This window comes from Papio anubis, chromosome 15 (genome assembly GCF_008728515.1).
Source record: "Papio anubis isolate 15944 chromosome 15, Panubis1.0, whole genome shotgun sequence".
In the NCBI taxonomy this organism is placed as follows: Eukaryota; Metazoa; Chordata; class Mammalia; order Primates; family Cercopithecidae; genus Papio; species Papio anubis.
Window position 1 is genome coordinate 14,237,010 of NC_044990.1, and position 15,492 is coordinate 14,252,501.

Sequence of the window (15,492 nt, forward strand, 5' to 3'; positions counted from 1 at the left end):
TGTTTCACGATCTTTTTTCTCATGTTCTCAATTTGGATACGTTAAATTACTTTTTAGGAGAAAGAAGTAATTCGCCATTTTTAGTGTTTTTGACCATTATTTGTCTCCAAATGCCAGAAACCTCTTATAAATCTTGGTAGTCCTCTGTCTTTAGAATGGAGACTTTTTTGAGGTTTTTAGCAATGCCTAAAAATGTGTAACTTTGTTTCCAGTGTGAACCAAATCACCTTTCTCACCTTGCCCCAATCAAGAGTAAACCACATAGATTTCTTCAGAGAGAAAATAGGAAAACTGGCATCCAAGGGAGCGTCCTGGTTGCTTAAGGGTTAAGGGAGCGGTTCGAACCGGCCCGAGCGTTGGGGGATTCGGAGGAGGGCGCGGAAGGCAGGAGGCGCCGCCAAGCGCGCGCACAGACCCTCCAATAAACACAAAGGAGGGCCTGGGGAATAGAAACCCAAATCCACTTGTAATCGTACAAGAGATTCGGGCGTAATTACTTGAGCAACCTAGATTAAGATTGATGAGCCTTTAAAGTGGTGCTTCAGATCGACTGCCTCTCCCTTTCCAAAGAAAAACCGTGTGCAACCGAGGTGGACCCCGACTCCGCTGGGCAGAGGCCGAAGCCCAGAGTCCGCGAGCCCCGGGGGCTTATCCGAGGATCGAGAGCAGTGAAATGAAAGACAGGGCTGTGCGTGGGTCTGGCCCAGGCAGTCCCGACAGGCTGAAAGCTGACCCTGTCACAGTTTGCTCCTTAGCCACCCCCTTGTAATCGCGACAGAAGCCAGCCCAGCCCTCTGTGTTCCCGCAGCCTCAGGAAGGCTCGGCTTTGTGCAGGACGGTCGCAGATTGGGTGTGTGCTGCGCCAGGGAAGGCCAACTTGGCCGCGTCTCCCGAGGCCGGCCCGGCGGGGGCTGAGGGTGGCATCGGCGCGAGGGATCTCCGCCCGGAGGGCCGAGGCCTAGCGGCCGCAGAGAACCTCCCTTTTTATTGCCTTTCCCCGACTGTTATTGTGACGCACTTGACTGTATGCATTTGAGGGGAGAAGTGGAAGGGATTATGATGCGCCCTTGCTACCGACAAATGAATGGTTGTATCCGATCCCCACGTTATTATAACGTTGTATCGTGTTTCAAATCCAGGATTGCGAAGAATGTCTCCCTTTGGGGAGACTTTACAGGAAACATTTAGGTAATATCCCATTTGAATTCATATTCTATACGCGTAATTCGTGATTTTCAACCTTAACAGATTGAGGGAATTCGAAGCAGGCACCCTGGCAGGCACTTTTAGTGAAGCTGTTTCTGCAGTTTCAAAAGTTGAGAAGTAGCACTTTCGCACGGTTTTTTTGAGAATCGTTTTGTTCAAGCGTCTTACATTTTCATCCCTTTTGATATATTCTCTGTGAGAAAGTGACTACGATTTTCGTTCTTTTCTACATAAGAACTTTATGTAATGTCCGTATGCACGCGTATGTGTGTGTGTAGCGCGCCTTAGGAGACAGATATTAGATTAATCTTCCTGCAAGAGGCAAACCGCTCACAACAGTGGAATTTATCATTTAGATCCTTGCCCCCTTCTCGTCCTCTCGCCTCTCCTTGGGGAGCGCCGCTGCTGAGTGGAGCGGCTTCGCGCGATGGCTGGTCTTGGGGGCAGTGCTGACTGCCTAGGGTCTCTGGAAAAGCCAGTGATACTCAGTGGAGAATTGGGACATTTGTCCGTTCTGCACTTTTAAGTAGGTTAATGGCAGCCCCTCACCAACCATGTAGGATTTCTAGGTGGAAATTGAGCGGTATTCGGTATCCTGACCTTCTGGGTTTTCATACCATTTTTTCTCTCTAGTCTTGTTATAAGGTAATGAATAAAAGCTAAGTAGTCCTTATCTTACATGAAAAAAGAGTTTGCCGCATAATACGGGAACCATTTTTTCTAGTGCATCCTTACCAATAAAAACCTCTGGTACCCTTCTGGGAGGGAGCAGGAAGGGCCATAGGGGATCAGCCTGACTCCCCTTATCCTTGCCTTGCAGGCCCAGTGGTTCTCAGCACCCCTGCCCAGCTCATCGCTCCCGTGGTGGTGGCCAAGGGGACTCTCTCCATCACCACGACAGAAATCTACTTCGAGGTAGATGAGGATGATTCCACCTTCAAGAAGATCGACACTAAAGTGAGTTAAAGTGATTCCATGTACGGTACTGGTGGCTTTGTGGCAGGAAGTGGTTTTCAATTTTGTTTGATTTTACCTGACAGTAGAGGAAGGGAGCACATTCTCCTCTTTCTCAGAGAAAATAAAATGAATGAAATAGCATGTTCACTTTATGGAACTGAAGAATATATTAATGAAGTTAAATCCTGTATTACCAGAGCATGCACATTTTAACAGTCTTTCTGTGAGTGCCTTTGTTTGCGCTTGGGCAGATTTGGTAGTTAAGCCAATTGCTCCCAAGTCCCTGGGGCCCAGAATCTCAGGCTCTGAGGGCTGACTACGAAAGGTCTTAAGAAATTTCTTATTAAGATCACTTTTAATTTTCAAAACTTTAGATTGAATTGTGATTATTGAAAAGTTATAAGGAAACTGGGGGGAGAGCCATTTAGATATAAATTCATCTCCATTAGTGCACCCATTTTGTCCATCTCCTGAAATAAGAATGGGTTTTATATGTGGATTTAAGAGGAAAGCAACTGATTCTCTGAGCTTTGATTTAAAATATATATGCTAGAACTCAGATGTTTAAATATTGTATTCTTCTTTGATTATAATGCCAGAAAATACATATTTGAACCATTTAAATGCATACTTATTAAATGTTATTGTGTAGATTTTAAACACCAGAGTATTAGAGTAGCTCTTTCTCAGCACTTTCTGAGATCTATTTTAATATTTTGACTTTCATGTTACTGTGCAATTTGCAAACTTCTATTCTGGGGTTAAGAATTCAAGAGCATGAAGTGTCACGCTAGAAATTCTAGCATCATTTTGCAAAAAATCTTCCTTTATTTTTAGAGGCAGTTATTCTAAAATAGTCAAAGACAAATGCTCCCACAGATCCAGAACTTTATTGTTTTTAATTTAGATATTGATATAAAATGTAATAAAATAGTATTGGTAAACTAGAGCTAAAATCCAAAAATTTACCATCACCTGAATTAACTAACTTAAGGCCCATAGGTGATCAGCATTTTCAGCACTTGTTGACTACTAAAGTATTCCAAAGGATAGTCATGGGACTTCTTTTACTTCCAGCTCCAAATGCAGTTTTTAAAATAAGTCAGTCATCTCTACTGTCATGATAGACTTTTTTTCTTATATTATCAAAAATGCTACAAGAAGAGCAAGCTTTCAAAGGTAGATTTAAATTGTGTCTGTTGTAGAAAGGAATTGTCTTACAAGTAAGTTAGAGACTGAGAGTAGATCGTTATCTTATATACCTATACAGAAAGAGCTTTTCTCCAATGTTTTATTTTTAAGGATTTCATTAGCATATTTCTCAAAATGTTTAAGATATTCAAGTGGGTTTGATTTTCAAAATGCAGCATTACATCTTTTGATAGGAAACAATTTAAAGTGAGACACGACAACTTTTATTTTACTTCATTTATTAGCATCTAATTAAATAAAAACCAGCAACAAATTAAAATCTAAATCACAAAAGTAATTATCCAGTGTATTTCAAGTGCATTTTTCAAATATATAATTCAGATATTCAAGCGTTATTATATAAGCTGAATTCAAATTTCTTTGAATATATTTAAATAACATTTCAAGTATATTTATGGAATGTTAGAAATAGAACAAGCAATATTTGAAACAAAATGTAAACTTTTTAAAGTTCAGACACTTTCAAAGACAGAGGAAAGTACCAGGAGGAAATCTACCTTTAAATGATAACTTTGTTAGTGGAAAATGTCTGGAAGTATCGAGAATGGCAATTTAAGTTCTGTTTACCAAATCACAAACACCAACATCCACACTTTCAAAGACAATGTGAGATCACAATATTTGTTACAAATCAAAATATACATTACAGTTTCTTTCAGATGGCATATCCAAATCGTGTTTACTCACAGGCAGATGCACCTAAATCACCAGGATTGCTATAATCCTTTGATAATTAGGCGGAGTGTTCGTCGCGGTCTTGCATTACAACCGGGCTGTTTACGGAGTGTTACGGTGTACTTTTCAAGGGAGATAGGAAATCGTGTGGCAAGAAGTCTTCTAATACTAGTGGCTTTGGGTTTTTCTCCATCCGCTTCCCCTACTTTTTCTCCCCTTGTGGGGGTGGGTGAGATGATGTCTAAATATTGTATTATTACTCCTTTTTAAAGGAAGAGATTGTTTACACTGCGGAGTGGAATATTAGGAATTGAACAGAAGTTTACACTTAATAAGGACTTTGAGAAGGGTAATAATTTCAGCTCTTGATTAACTCATCCTCTAAAGTTTTTCCAAACTTTTCGGGTTGGTCAGGATCTCTCTTGCCAGTCGCCACGTTTGTTTGGCAGCGTTTTCCAAAGCTGAGTGAGGTTTGCCTTGAAACAGATCTAAGTTCGGTAGAAAGTAGTGGGGACACCGCCGGCACTGCAGGCAGGAGATAAGTTGCAGCAAAATCCCGTTCAGCCGATCACCCAGGCAAGACTCGTCCCAGTCCGACTCCCGGGGATGCTTTTCACACTCGTAGGAAACCAGAGTCTTCATGTGGTAATTGTTCAAGGGCTGGCCAGGCAGTTCAAGGTGACGATCCCTTAAGGTTTTGAGGATGGAGAGGCACTTCTTTCTGCAGCCCCCCATCTGCAGTCTGTTCTCTGCCTCTGCGAACTGCAGCACCCAGGCGTCGCTCTCCGCCGAGCTCTGCTTGCCGGCCAGGGAGTGGCACTCCTTGGACAAGAGATTGAAACCTTCCGCCTTGACCTCCGCTACCCGGTTGGGTCCCGGCCAGGGGATGTGGGGAAGTGGCCAGTGGGCAGCACTCCTCGGCCAGATCCCGGTGCATTTAAAAGCCGGCGTGATCTGCACCACGTACCTATCTCGGATTCTCAGTTTCACTTCGCTGGTGTCTGCCACCATCTTTACCACATCCCTGTAGCTACATTTGTCTACCGCTTGAGCCACCAGCGTCTGAAACCTGGACCGGATTTTGCGCGCCGAGAGGTAGCCGGAGGCGGTAATGAATTCCACCCAGAGGGACATGCTTCTCTTGCGCCCGTCGCTCAACTTCAGCACCGCGCAGCCGGGCAGTGAGCCATCGTCCACGAAGTTGAACACCCCCATTTGGTTGAGATAAAGCACCACTTCAAATTCGGTGGGGGAGATGACCTCGAGGCCCTCGTAGCGATTGTCCATCTCGTTGAGAGAGCTGATGAACCGCGGCTCCTGCACTTCCACTTCCTTCAGTACGTCGGAAACTACTTTGCAGACTTCCCGGATAGTTTTGGCAATGGCAGCTTTCCTGGCTTGGCATTTTTCGTTGTAGTATTTATTCAGGTGGTAGACAAGCTTGGCCTGGGCCGCAATCATGTTGGGGCAGAGATCCGGATTGTACACCGGAGTCTCGCAGTAAGCTGTGGGATCCAATGCGGCTGCTAGAGCTGGAGCCAACTTCGGTGGAGAAACGGGCCGCAGCGCTCAGAAATGGATCAAAAATGCCTCTCGGAAGTGCTGCAGCGTTGATTTCCCTGCTGCTGCTGCTGCTGCTTTTCCCTTCCTTTTATCTTTGAGCCCAGCCGTTCTTAAAGTGAAAGACTGTTCTCCCCCCTCTCCTTGTCTCTCTTCCTCTTTTAAAGAATCCTTGTGTGAGAGAACCGCATGGAGAGATCACCTTCTCAGGAATAAAAAAAAAAAAAGTTGCGCTGAGACCCAGCAAAGCTCTTCCAGTAGTCAAAATAAGCACCCCTTTCCGTATTTATTTACGCTTTCCCGTAATCATTGTGTGTGCAGCACTGTTAATCAAATGGAGGAAAAGTGTGCTGAGAGTGTGTCCGGGGTGAGTGTGCGTGTGTATATGTCAGAAGAAGCTGCTGTTGATTTGTCTAAGAGCCCAGATGCACTCGTGTGGAAATTATAAAGGCAGGGCCAGGCAGGCGGGCGGCCAATCGCCACTGGGCTCGTCACGACAGCCTCCTTCAGCTCCAACCCGGCTAATTAATCCCCCCTCATGGATATAGGCACACAAACTAAAGGTAGGAGGCTGCTGCCGGCAGAAAACCACCCAGGCCACCTAGACAGTTTGGAAATCAAGAGGAATATCTCAGCTGTGGTACTACTTGAAGCATATTGACATTTTGAAAAGACTTGGCAAAGCGGCTCTCTTCTGTGCCGAAAACCCTGCTTGTCTTTTTACCGCTGAAATGCAAATACAGGTGTATTAATGGGAATCCATCAATTAGTGATCTAGACGGGGTTTTCTAAAACAAAATCACTAACTTGCATTTAGAGTAAGATAATTAATGCCTGTTAATCCTTGGAGTCTTCTTAAATGCAGGTTGAAAGTTTGTTCATGCAGACTACTGGCATATGGAAGTTGGCTTTAGATGGAGGAGGACCTGTGTAATTTTCTCATTCTGGATGTTCCTATATGTTAAAATGATTTTTTGAAACGTTATGGAGGTAGTGTGCTCTTTTTTTACTTATGTTTTTTCCTTTTTTGCATTTGTTGAAAGGAATCTGAAAATAATTGCTGAATGTATTAGATGTTCTACCCCCGTTTAAGTTAGGATGTTTAAAAAATATTTGGTACATCCCTCTGCCCCACCAGCTGTAGTCTTTGCACTTTGGTAGACTTGACCAGCATTACAAGCAGGACACAAAGCTATATATGCACTATAGAAACATTTGAAAAATCACTTGTCTCTGGGATGGAATTTTAGTTCATAAAATTCACGTGAAAGCATAGAGATCAAGCCTCCTCACAGATAACTATCCTGAAAATTTGAAGGTTTGGGGGTTTCTGGCTTGTTTACAGATGTATAATTAAGGATATATCTCCTGTCTTAAGTGTCCTTAAGTGGTGACCTAGACTTCTAATTTTATACTATTTCATGTGATTTAATTAAGGGAAAATGGTTAACATTTTCAAAGAAAATTAACTTGCAATCAGCTAGGGGTCATTTCTGGATTTAAACATCATTTTGAAAACAAAAATGAAATCATTTCATTTCTGAATTTTGGAACCCGGAAACAGGAGGAGGAAATTTCTTTTCTTCCTAGTTGGTGGTCCAGTTGTGTCCTCAAAGCACAGAAAACTAAAGAAATACTACTTAGTGGTTATGTCGTGGTTTTTAAACCTAGGTGGATTTTTTAATTGTCTACCTTTAATTTAGATGCCACGTCTTTCCAATTAAGAATATTTCCAGTCAAATCCTATAACTCCCCGTAACAGGTTTGTAGGCACTTTCAGAGCCACTTTTAATAAGATCTTGTTCAGGGATCCCACTTTTTACTTAAGTTTTTGATTTTTGTTTGTGTGTTTTGCACAGGTACAGCATCACAAAGCCACCTATTATTTAATTTCTCCTTATCCAACAGTGATAGATTCCAATTTAGCTGAAAATAGTATATTACATTGGGTTGCGTGGCACCTATCTACTTTATTTCCCAAGAATCTTCCATCCCCTTAGGAGCAGGGCTTGGGAACACCCAAAAAGCCCCTCCCCGCTTTGCCGTCGTCTCGGGTGAATGCACTGCTACCTTTTGGCAGTTGGAGGGGAAACGCATCAGAGCCCGAGAACCTGCAACCGCCACGGCGGAGATGTGCGGTGGTCTCTGGGGAAACGCCGCCTTCTGCCCTCACCCGGAGCGGATGGCCCTGTGCCGTCCGCTCGCCCTCTCTAGCTGCGCCGCATTCCCGTGCCCTCTTTCTTTCCTCTCTGGGCTCAAGATCGCTACGCTCTATTTCTGCGTGAGCTTATTTGAAAACCTTACTTGGAGTCCGGGTTTACTCTCCACGTCTGCTCCAGGCCACGCTGTGCCCACGTACCCCTCAGCCTTGACCGCTCACGACCGGCCCAGGTGTGGTCGCAGCCAAGCCCCCGCCGCGGGACTCTGCGCCCTGCGCTCTCTCCCTTGGGTTCAGGCCCTCTGAGATGCTTGCCCCAAGACCTCGCCCCTTGCCTTCTTGGGCCACCTGCAGAACAACCCTGGTTGTCAAGGACCTGAGACAGCCGAGGACGGGGAGTCCCCGGGGCTGTACGAGGGACCTTGAGTGGGTCTAACGGGAAGGATGCGGGCCTGCGAGGGACGCCGGCCGGGTCTGGCTGGAGCCAGGCGCGCAGGTGGCGCATCTTCGGGGCTCACTGTGCAGCTTAATTGGGTTAAAGCGAAGCTAAACACCGAAGCACTTCGTGCAAACTAATTGGTGCAACCAGCTCCTTTTCACTAACGATTTGCACTTTGAGAAAGAAAAATGGATGGTGAGAAAAGGTATACTAGGAAACTCGTTAGATCTAGTGTTCCAGGAAAGTGAAGTCATTTAGTTTCAAGGACGCCAGGACTGTGTTTTCTAAGCTGCTTCCTTAAGCATCCTTCACACACGGAGTTGAAGGTGATTTACATAACATAGGATTCACCGGTCCGCGGTTATCACTGTGGGTGAACTGGGCGCCCTGGATTGAATAATACTCTAGTGCAAGTACTGCTTGTTGCTGCAACACAGTAATTTTCTATTACACTGAACACGTGAAATGAATTGCCTTGTGTAGCTGCATCCTTTCAGTGATCTTAGACGCCCCTCATTGTTGAAGCGAAAATTAAGCTATTCGGAGAAGTGTGTTTTCCATCCCTGAAATTTTTTTATGGAAATGACCTATAGAGAGGAATTACAAATAACAGTATGTTTTTGTGCAATTCAGCCGATTTTAATCTAGGCTTGGGGGATATGTTTATTTTATGGGAGTAACATATTTAACTGTTTTTCAGTAAATTTTTAAAAAATATCATTTGACCTATTAAACTAGTTATGTCAAATGATTATGCAGTACATCGAGATGGCTTAATATACATTTACGTATTAATGTGAAAAGTTTTTTTAAAAACTCCAGTTATACCAGTCTTGCAATATTTTTTGTTGAAAATGTAATCTTAGTGCTACTAGAATAAAATTGTGTGTGTGTCATGCTTTAGGATGTAAATACTTAATTATTTTCCGTGGTATGCATGCAGACATCTTTGACATGACCTAATAATAGAATGATAATTAAGGAAAACTGGCCTAATTGAAGGAAAAAACATCTCAAGAATCTCATGATGTAATAATAGTTTGAGCTGCTTATTTTAATGGAAAACGTCAGTTATGTAAAATGACGTTTACATTTCATTTACTTAGTTTATGAGGCAGGCTTGATTTAAAATGTACCAGTTAGAAAAAAAAATAATAATAAGGACAGAGCACACCATTATCATAAATGTTAGTAGTATTAGTGAATATAAAATAATTAAATACTGTGATCCTTAACACTTCGAAGCGTTCGAAATAACAATAGCAAAACAACTTTTCCTCAAGTACTATTTCCTAAATAACTTATGTCCACTTCTGTAAACCTGCTTACTTATATGGGATATACAAAGTAATTCATAAATCGTGTCATTATTAAGCTTAAAGAAAAACTCTGTTATGTTGAGAAATACAAGAATGCAAAATTTTTTCTTTTAGAAAAAAACTAATTTAAATTTGAATTGCATGTTCATAAATCTCAGCAATTGTAACCTTTCATCTGGAAAAGAGGTATCTGTTAAGGGATATGCACATACATGTTAAGTGCTTACATAGATATCGTTTGGTGTTTTTTCATTATCTGCTAGCTGCTATTCAAAATTCATGAATTTAAAGTTTTATTTTTTTAATATGTGCTTATTACACTGGGGAGATAAAAAGAATATGAAGTTGAGTTTATTACATTATTTATCCCTACTGCTGGAGTGGCTTTGAAGGCTCATTGTAGGCATCTGATTTCCTTCCCCCTTTTTTTTTTTATAAATGCACCCAGGCTATTTCAAGTGTTTCATTCTGCCAGACACAATATATTTCTTTTTTTACACTAGAGAAATTAAAGACAGATATTTGTGCAGGGTTTTCTTTATGTGTCACATTAAATAAAGTAAAATAGAGAGAATTTTTCTGGTAATCTAATTTGATGGCATCTATACCTTTCTTCCTGTGTGATTCTTGGTGTAAGAACAGTTGAGACAAAAAATAGCTTGAAAGCTTTCAAGGTTTCAGTGATTTCTTAAAGTAATTATTTCATCTTTTAATATCAGATTTATTTCAAAGTCAAACAGAGGATTGAGGTCGCTGTTTGCACAATTTAGACCCTATTTCACTTCTTCAACTAGAACATTTTGAGAATTGTGGTTAATTTTTTAAAATTGTTTATTCTTCACTTGACTGATGAAGGCCTTTGCCTCAGTTTTCTTCATCACCCTAGTTCACATATAGTCACATTTGTAGTGAAGAGTACTGTTTTTCTCTACAGTGTTGCTTAATAAACTTGATATTGACATTAATAGGTTTTTGAAAAGAAAGGTAACTTTGAGATTAAAAATGGAAGTTGGGAGTATACTTCTAAGAATTGACCACCACTGCTTGATTTGCAGACTTGAAGTAATACTGGATAACTCTAGCCAAAACCTTTCTTTTGATAGAAAAAGAAATTTAAAGCCCAGCTTATTTTCATAATTGTCTCTGTTTCCTCATTCATTTGCATGTGTACACAGAGGTACAGGATGTTTTCAGTTGTATCTGCAAACTGAAAAAAAAAATGGGGAAAGGAGGTTATCAACCTAAATAATTTTTTATTGCTCGGCATAAATTGTGATCTCTAACCTTTTCCAAACATTTAAGGACAAGTCATTAATTTATTGAGTATTATGTAGGAAATATGGATTCCAATAGTCTTAATTTCTCACAAACCCTTCAGAAAGTTATTATTATCTTTCTAATAAAACCAAAATCTTTTTGTTAGATTTCAGCTTATAATTTTCTTGTGATATTATAGAAATATTCAGACAGGATAAATGGGCTCACATGATTCTTTTCTATATGAATATATGAAAATTAGGTATTTCCTAACCCATAACACATACACAAATGTATGTATGATTTTACATACATGAATTTACATATATTTGTGTATATGGCTACATTTTTAGTACTCTTAATATGCTATATTTTTATTGCATTTAGAGAAAACAAGGAAATCAGATTCGATGAGTGTATGTGAATCCCTACATCTGTACTAGGTCATCCAGGACTGCACTGCTCTCATTACTGTTTCATACTGTATGTGATTAAGCCACTGAAAATATTCAACATGACCTTGAGACTAGAATATGATACATAGATAATCAACTTCCAGTGATTACATGTCTAAAATAACCTTTCCTATTTTTAATTTATAGTTTTGGAGCTTATTTTTTAATGAGCAAAGTAATTCTTCTAAACTAAGATTTATTTTTTTAATGATCAGTAACTGGAGTAATAATTTAAAAGGATAATTACATCAAATAGAAAACGATTACCTTTTATCATGTATATTATATGCAGTAAAATAAATGGTTTATAGAAAAAGAAGGAAATTAGTTTATAAATATAAATTTTCTTTATATCTTTACATATAAGTATAGAGATAACTATCTGAGAATATAATACCTATATAATATTTCCAGTTACATTTCATTATTTTCACTATGGTAATAATATACATTTTAGTACACCAATATGTACTATTTCTTGAAAGCACACTTTTCATATAATGATTTGTCAAGAATATCAAGACTAAAGTAATACTAATGAATAGTTAATACTTTTATATTCATATATCCTTATCCATTTTATTATCTCAATATCCCAGTCAAATTAGAAGTATGAACAGCATAGTTTGTAAGATGTAGTGTTCCTGATTTTTAAAAAAAGTGGGAACCTAGTGAAATAAAATGTATAGCTTTGTCTTTCTGTGAAATGTATTTTTTTAAGTTAGGTTTGTCGATGTATAATTTGCATACAATAGCATTCCATGATTTTTCCATATGGTTGTGCCATTCTATGAATTCTGACAAATGTATACCATCATAGAAGCTCTAACACACATGTAGAACATTTATATTACCACAAAAATGTTTCTTCATGCCCTTATTTCATTATTTTTATATGGAAATTTTATGATTAATGTATAAATGTCTGAGTGTTTTAGTTTTATATCAAAAGGTCTTTAGACTGTAACACCTGTTATTTATTTCCCCTAGAATTTACTATTTTATCATGCTTCCAATTAAAGACAAGTTTTAATCAAAAAACACTGACACAGGCAAAGTATAAAATAATATTTCAGATATATAAGCAATATGTTTATAATTTTTATTTTATGTAAAGTTGTTTAATGTATGTGACTAATTAATACTTGGTAGAAGATTCATTTTTCAAAGAAACTCCTAATATTTAGTGGCTAACATGAATATATGTGTTAGATTTATGAATCGGGTTCACAGTTTGCACATCAAAATATGCAAGAAAGAAAGGGTTTCTCATATAAGTTAGCAACATTTGAGGCATATTTGTAATGTTTCTAGCTTTATGTCACTAGAGAAAGAAATGTCAAGATTTCTCAATATTTTTACTTTACATTTTCAGTAAATTAACCTTCCCTTTGAGTGGTAGGAATTGAGGCTAAAGAGTTTATTAGATCTAATATTACTTAATATATGCACATTCTTGGGACATATATATAAATATACATTATCCTAATTTTGTATAAATATACATTATTATGTAAATTTAGATGGTTACAAATACTCTGAACCAAGATGTGTTAAATTATAAGAGTGAAGACATTGATAATGATGCTTTTTCAAATATTCTGCCTTTTTACAACTTGGAATAGTACAACTAGTCTTTTATTTCTTCCCCTAAGATATACAAATTATTTAAATGCTTTCTGTTTTATATTTTTATTTGGCAGTTACAATAGAAATTTTAATGTTATGCATGCTTACAGGCCTATTAAGAAAGAAGTTATTGCTTTCTTAATAATCTCAAACCATCTTTAGGAAATACACTCTTTTTATGGTTTGCAAAATAGTCCATGCATGCAGTCTGCGCACAGACACACACACACATAACACCAGTGTTTAAGATAGTAAAAGACTGATGCAATCTGCATACAGACACACCCACACAAATAACACCAGTGTTTAAGATAGTAAAAGATTGATGCAGTCTGCGTACAGACACACACACAAATAACACCAGTGTTTAAGATAGTAAACAGACTGACTGCAATACTGCATACTAGTTACACACCCAGCACAGTAATATCCACATCCGCAAGATGTTTAAGATAGTAAAAGATTGATGCAGTTCTGCGTACAGACACTGAACACACAGTACATAACATCCAGTGTTTAAGATAACACTGGAAATTCCAACAGCATGTATTCAGTCACATATACTACATCAACTTTGAATGTCATAAGCTTTTAATTATGAAATTGAGAAGTTTATTGCTAGCCATTTTGTCCATAGGAAAAAAAAAATACTTACCTACATTAATATGTATGTGTGAGTATATATATATGTATGTATATATATATAGAGAGAGAGAGAGAGACCTTCACTAATTTAAAATTGTTTTTTACTTTTTTGCAACAGATTAAGTTTAAATTTTTTGCAACCTTAACCTGCATTTGATAAACAAAATGTATAACTCATCAGGGGGAAAAATGTGGGATGTTTTGTTTTTTGTTTTTTCCTAGCAATTTCAGTTCTTCATTTGTTTTGCTCTCCACGCTGCATTAGCACAGTTTTCCCCTGTGTGCATCTGCCAGTGTACAATTTAGCCACGGGCATCTGTAGACCTTGTGGTGATCAGTATTGCAGGCAAAAGCCATATGTGTTTAAATAAAAAAAAAATCTCTTTATTTCATTTGCTGTTTTAACTGGATGGATAACTTTTGTGCCTCAAGACAGAAGAAGAAAAAATACAGAAATAATTAATTGCCTCTATTCTTGAGGCAGTTTCATTTCCCCTCCAATATGGAATGCTTGTCAGCTTTCCTGATAAATGACTGCATGTATTTGCATAGATTTTACATTAACACAAAAATTAGTTTTATTTGTGGAAAACTAGTTTACATAATAATATAAAACCCCGTATTATTGATTATGTTCCCAAGCATTGATGACTTTAGAGGGGTGGCGGTATGCTAAATTTTCAAAAGTCTGATCAGCCTACATAATTTAAACTTTCTTTTGATAAATAGTTTTACATTAAGATCTAAAAGACATATTTATAACATTTTAAAGTTTTAAAACTTCTTTTCTAGATTTACTTACCACAACTGTTTCAGACTCATAGTGGCACCCATTTGGTGAGAAGATTTTGATTTTAAACTTTAGCCAAGGAATATTTTTAAATACATATTACCAATTACATACACTTCAGCCAATTGGAAGACTGCATCTAAATGAATTACTTTAATTTTCATATTCATATTATGAAAAAAAGATGGGTGCTATATTGAGTGTGTGCAGTTTAGCTAATTCTTGGGAAGTTATGCATTATTTACAACCAAATTTAAAATATATCTGAGAACTATAGTCTCCATCTTTAACCTATTTCCTTCAATATACTTAATTAATCACCCAGCCCTGAAAACCCACTCTGCTGGAGCTGTTAGGGTGCTGAAAGAATTCTGCCTCTCTAAGTGGCAGGCAGTAGATGTTTATTCATACTATAATCTGGCATCTTGTTGTCTAGAGGCAACCTGCTAATTATGTGCTATCATTGTATTATCCATGTTATGGAAAATTCAAATATGTTCACTACTGTTAGTTACATCACAAAGCTTTTGTAAAATATACTTGATCCTCAAGAACCCTACTATACTTAATGGCAACCTAAACCAAGAGTGTCTCTGCCACTTCTTGATTCTGGGACACCCTGGGTGCCAGCTGTCACAGCTCAGCTAATGATGACAAATGCCCCTCTCTATGCAGATTGCAGAGCTTGCAGGCTGCTGTGAAAGGCAACCAGATTACCTTTCTTCAGATAGTAACTTAACCTTTTAAACTCGTGTCAGAATGAAATGATCAGCTGTGATAGTTTCAATATCTGTATCTTTAAAAACAAAAATCAGGATAATATCAAATAACACTTTAAAAATTTTCCAGTATTTGTATGATTTACAGTGTTTTACCCTTGAATGCTGTAATAGTCTTAAAGAAGAAACTCTGGGTAAGACATACTTCACAACCACTCTAGAGCGTGTGTTTGAACTCTGCATATAACCCAGGTAATAGGTAATTGAGAAAATTCTCCAGATTGTTTAGTCTAAAAAATAGGCCAATGAAATTTTGAGGGAAAATATGTTCTTCTCCTCACCTGAATGAATGGTAAAGCCTCAGTTCTCCCACTGCTTGTACAAGCCTAGCCTGTCCCAAGCCAATAGTTATATTATATCATTAAAACTTACTGAGTTATTCCAAAATGATTTAGAGAATAATTGTTGCTA

At 38.3% G+C, this 15,492-nt stretch overlaps 2 protein-coding genes across 12 annotated transcripts in view; one reads left to right on the forward strand and one right to left on the reverse strand.

The window, feature by feature from the left end:
* The window catches only part of NBEA (neurobeachin), a 739,922-nt gene that overhangs the window by 522,132 nt on the left and 202,298 nt on the right, over positions 1-15,492 (forward strand). For all 11 annotated transcript variants that reach the window (XM_031655705.1, XM_031655707.1, XM_031655708.1 and 8 more), the window contains one exon: positions 2,027-2,163. In XM_031655705.1, coding sequence (XP_031511565.1) covers positions 2,027-2,163 — 137 coding nt within the window. The remainder of the gene's footprint in view (positions 1-2,026; positions 2,164-15,492) is intronic.
* Positions 2,969-6,771, reverse strand: MAB21L1 (mab-21 like 1). Its single transcript, XM_009191758.4, has one exon. The coding sequence runs from the start codon at positions 5,509-5,511 to the stop codon at positions 4,432-4,434; it is 1,080 nt and encodes a 359-aa protein (XP_009190022.1). The 5' UTR covers positions 5,512-6,771; the 3' UTR covers positions 2,969-4,431.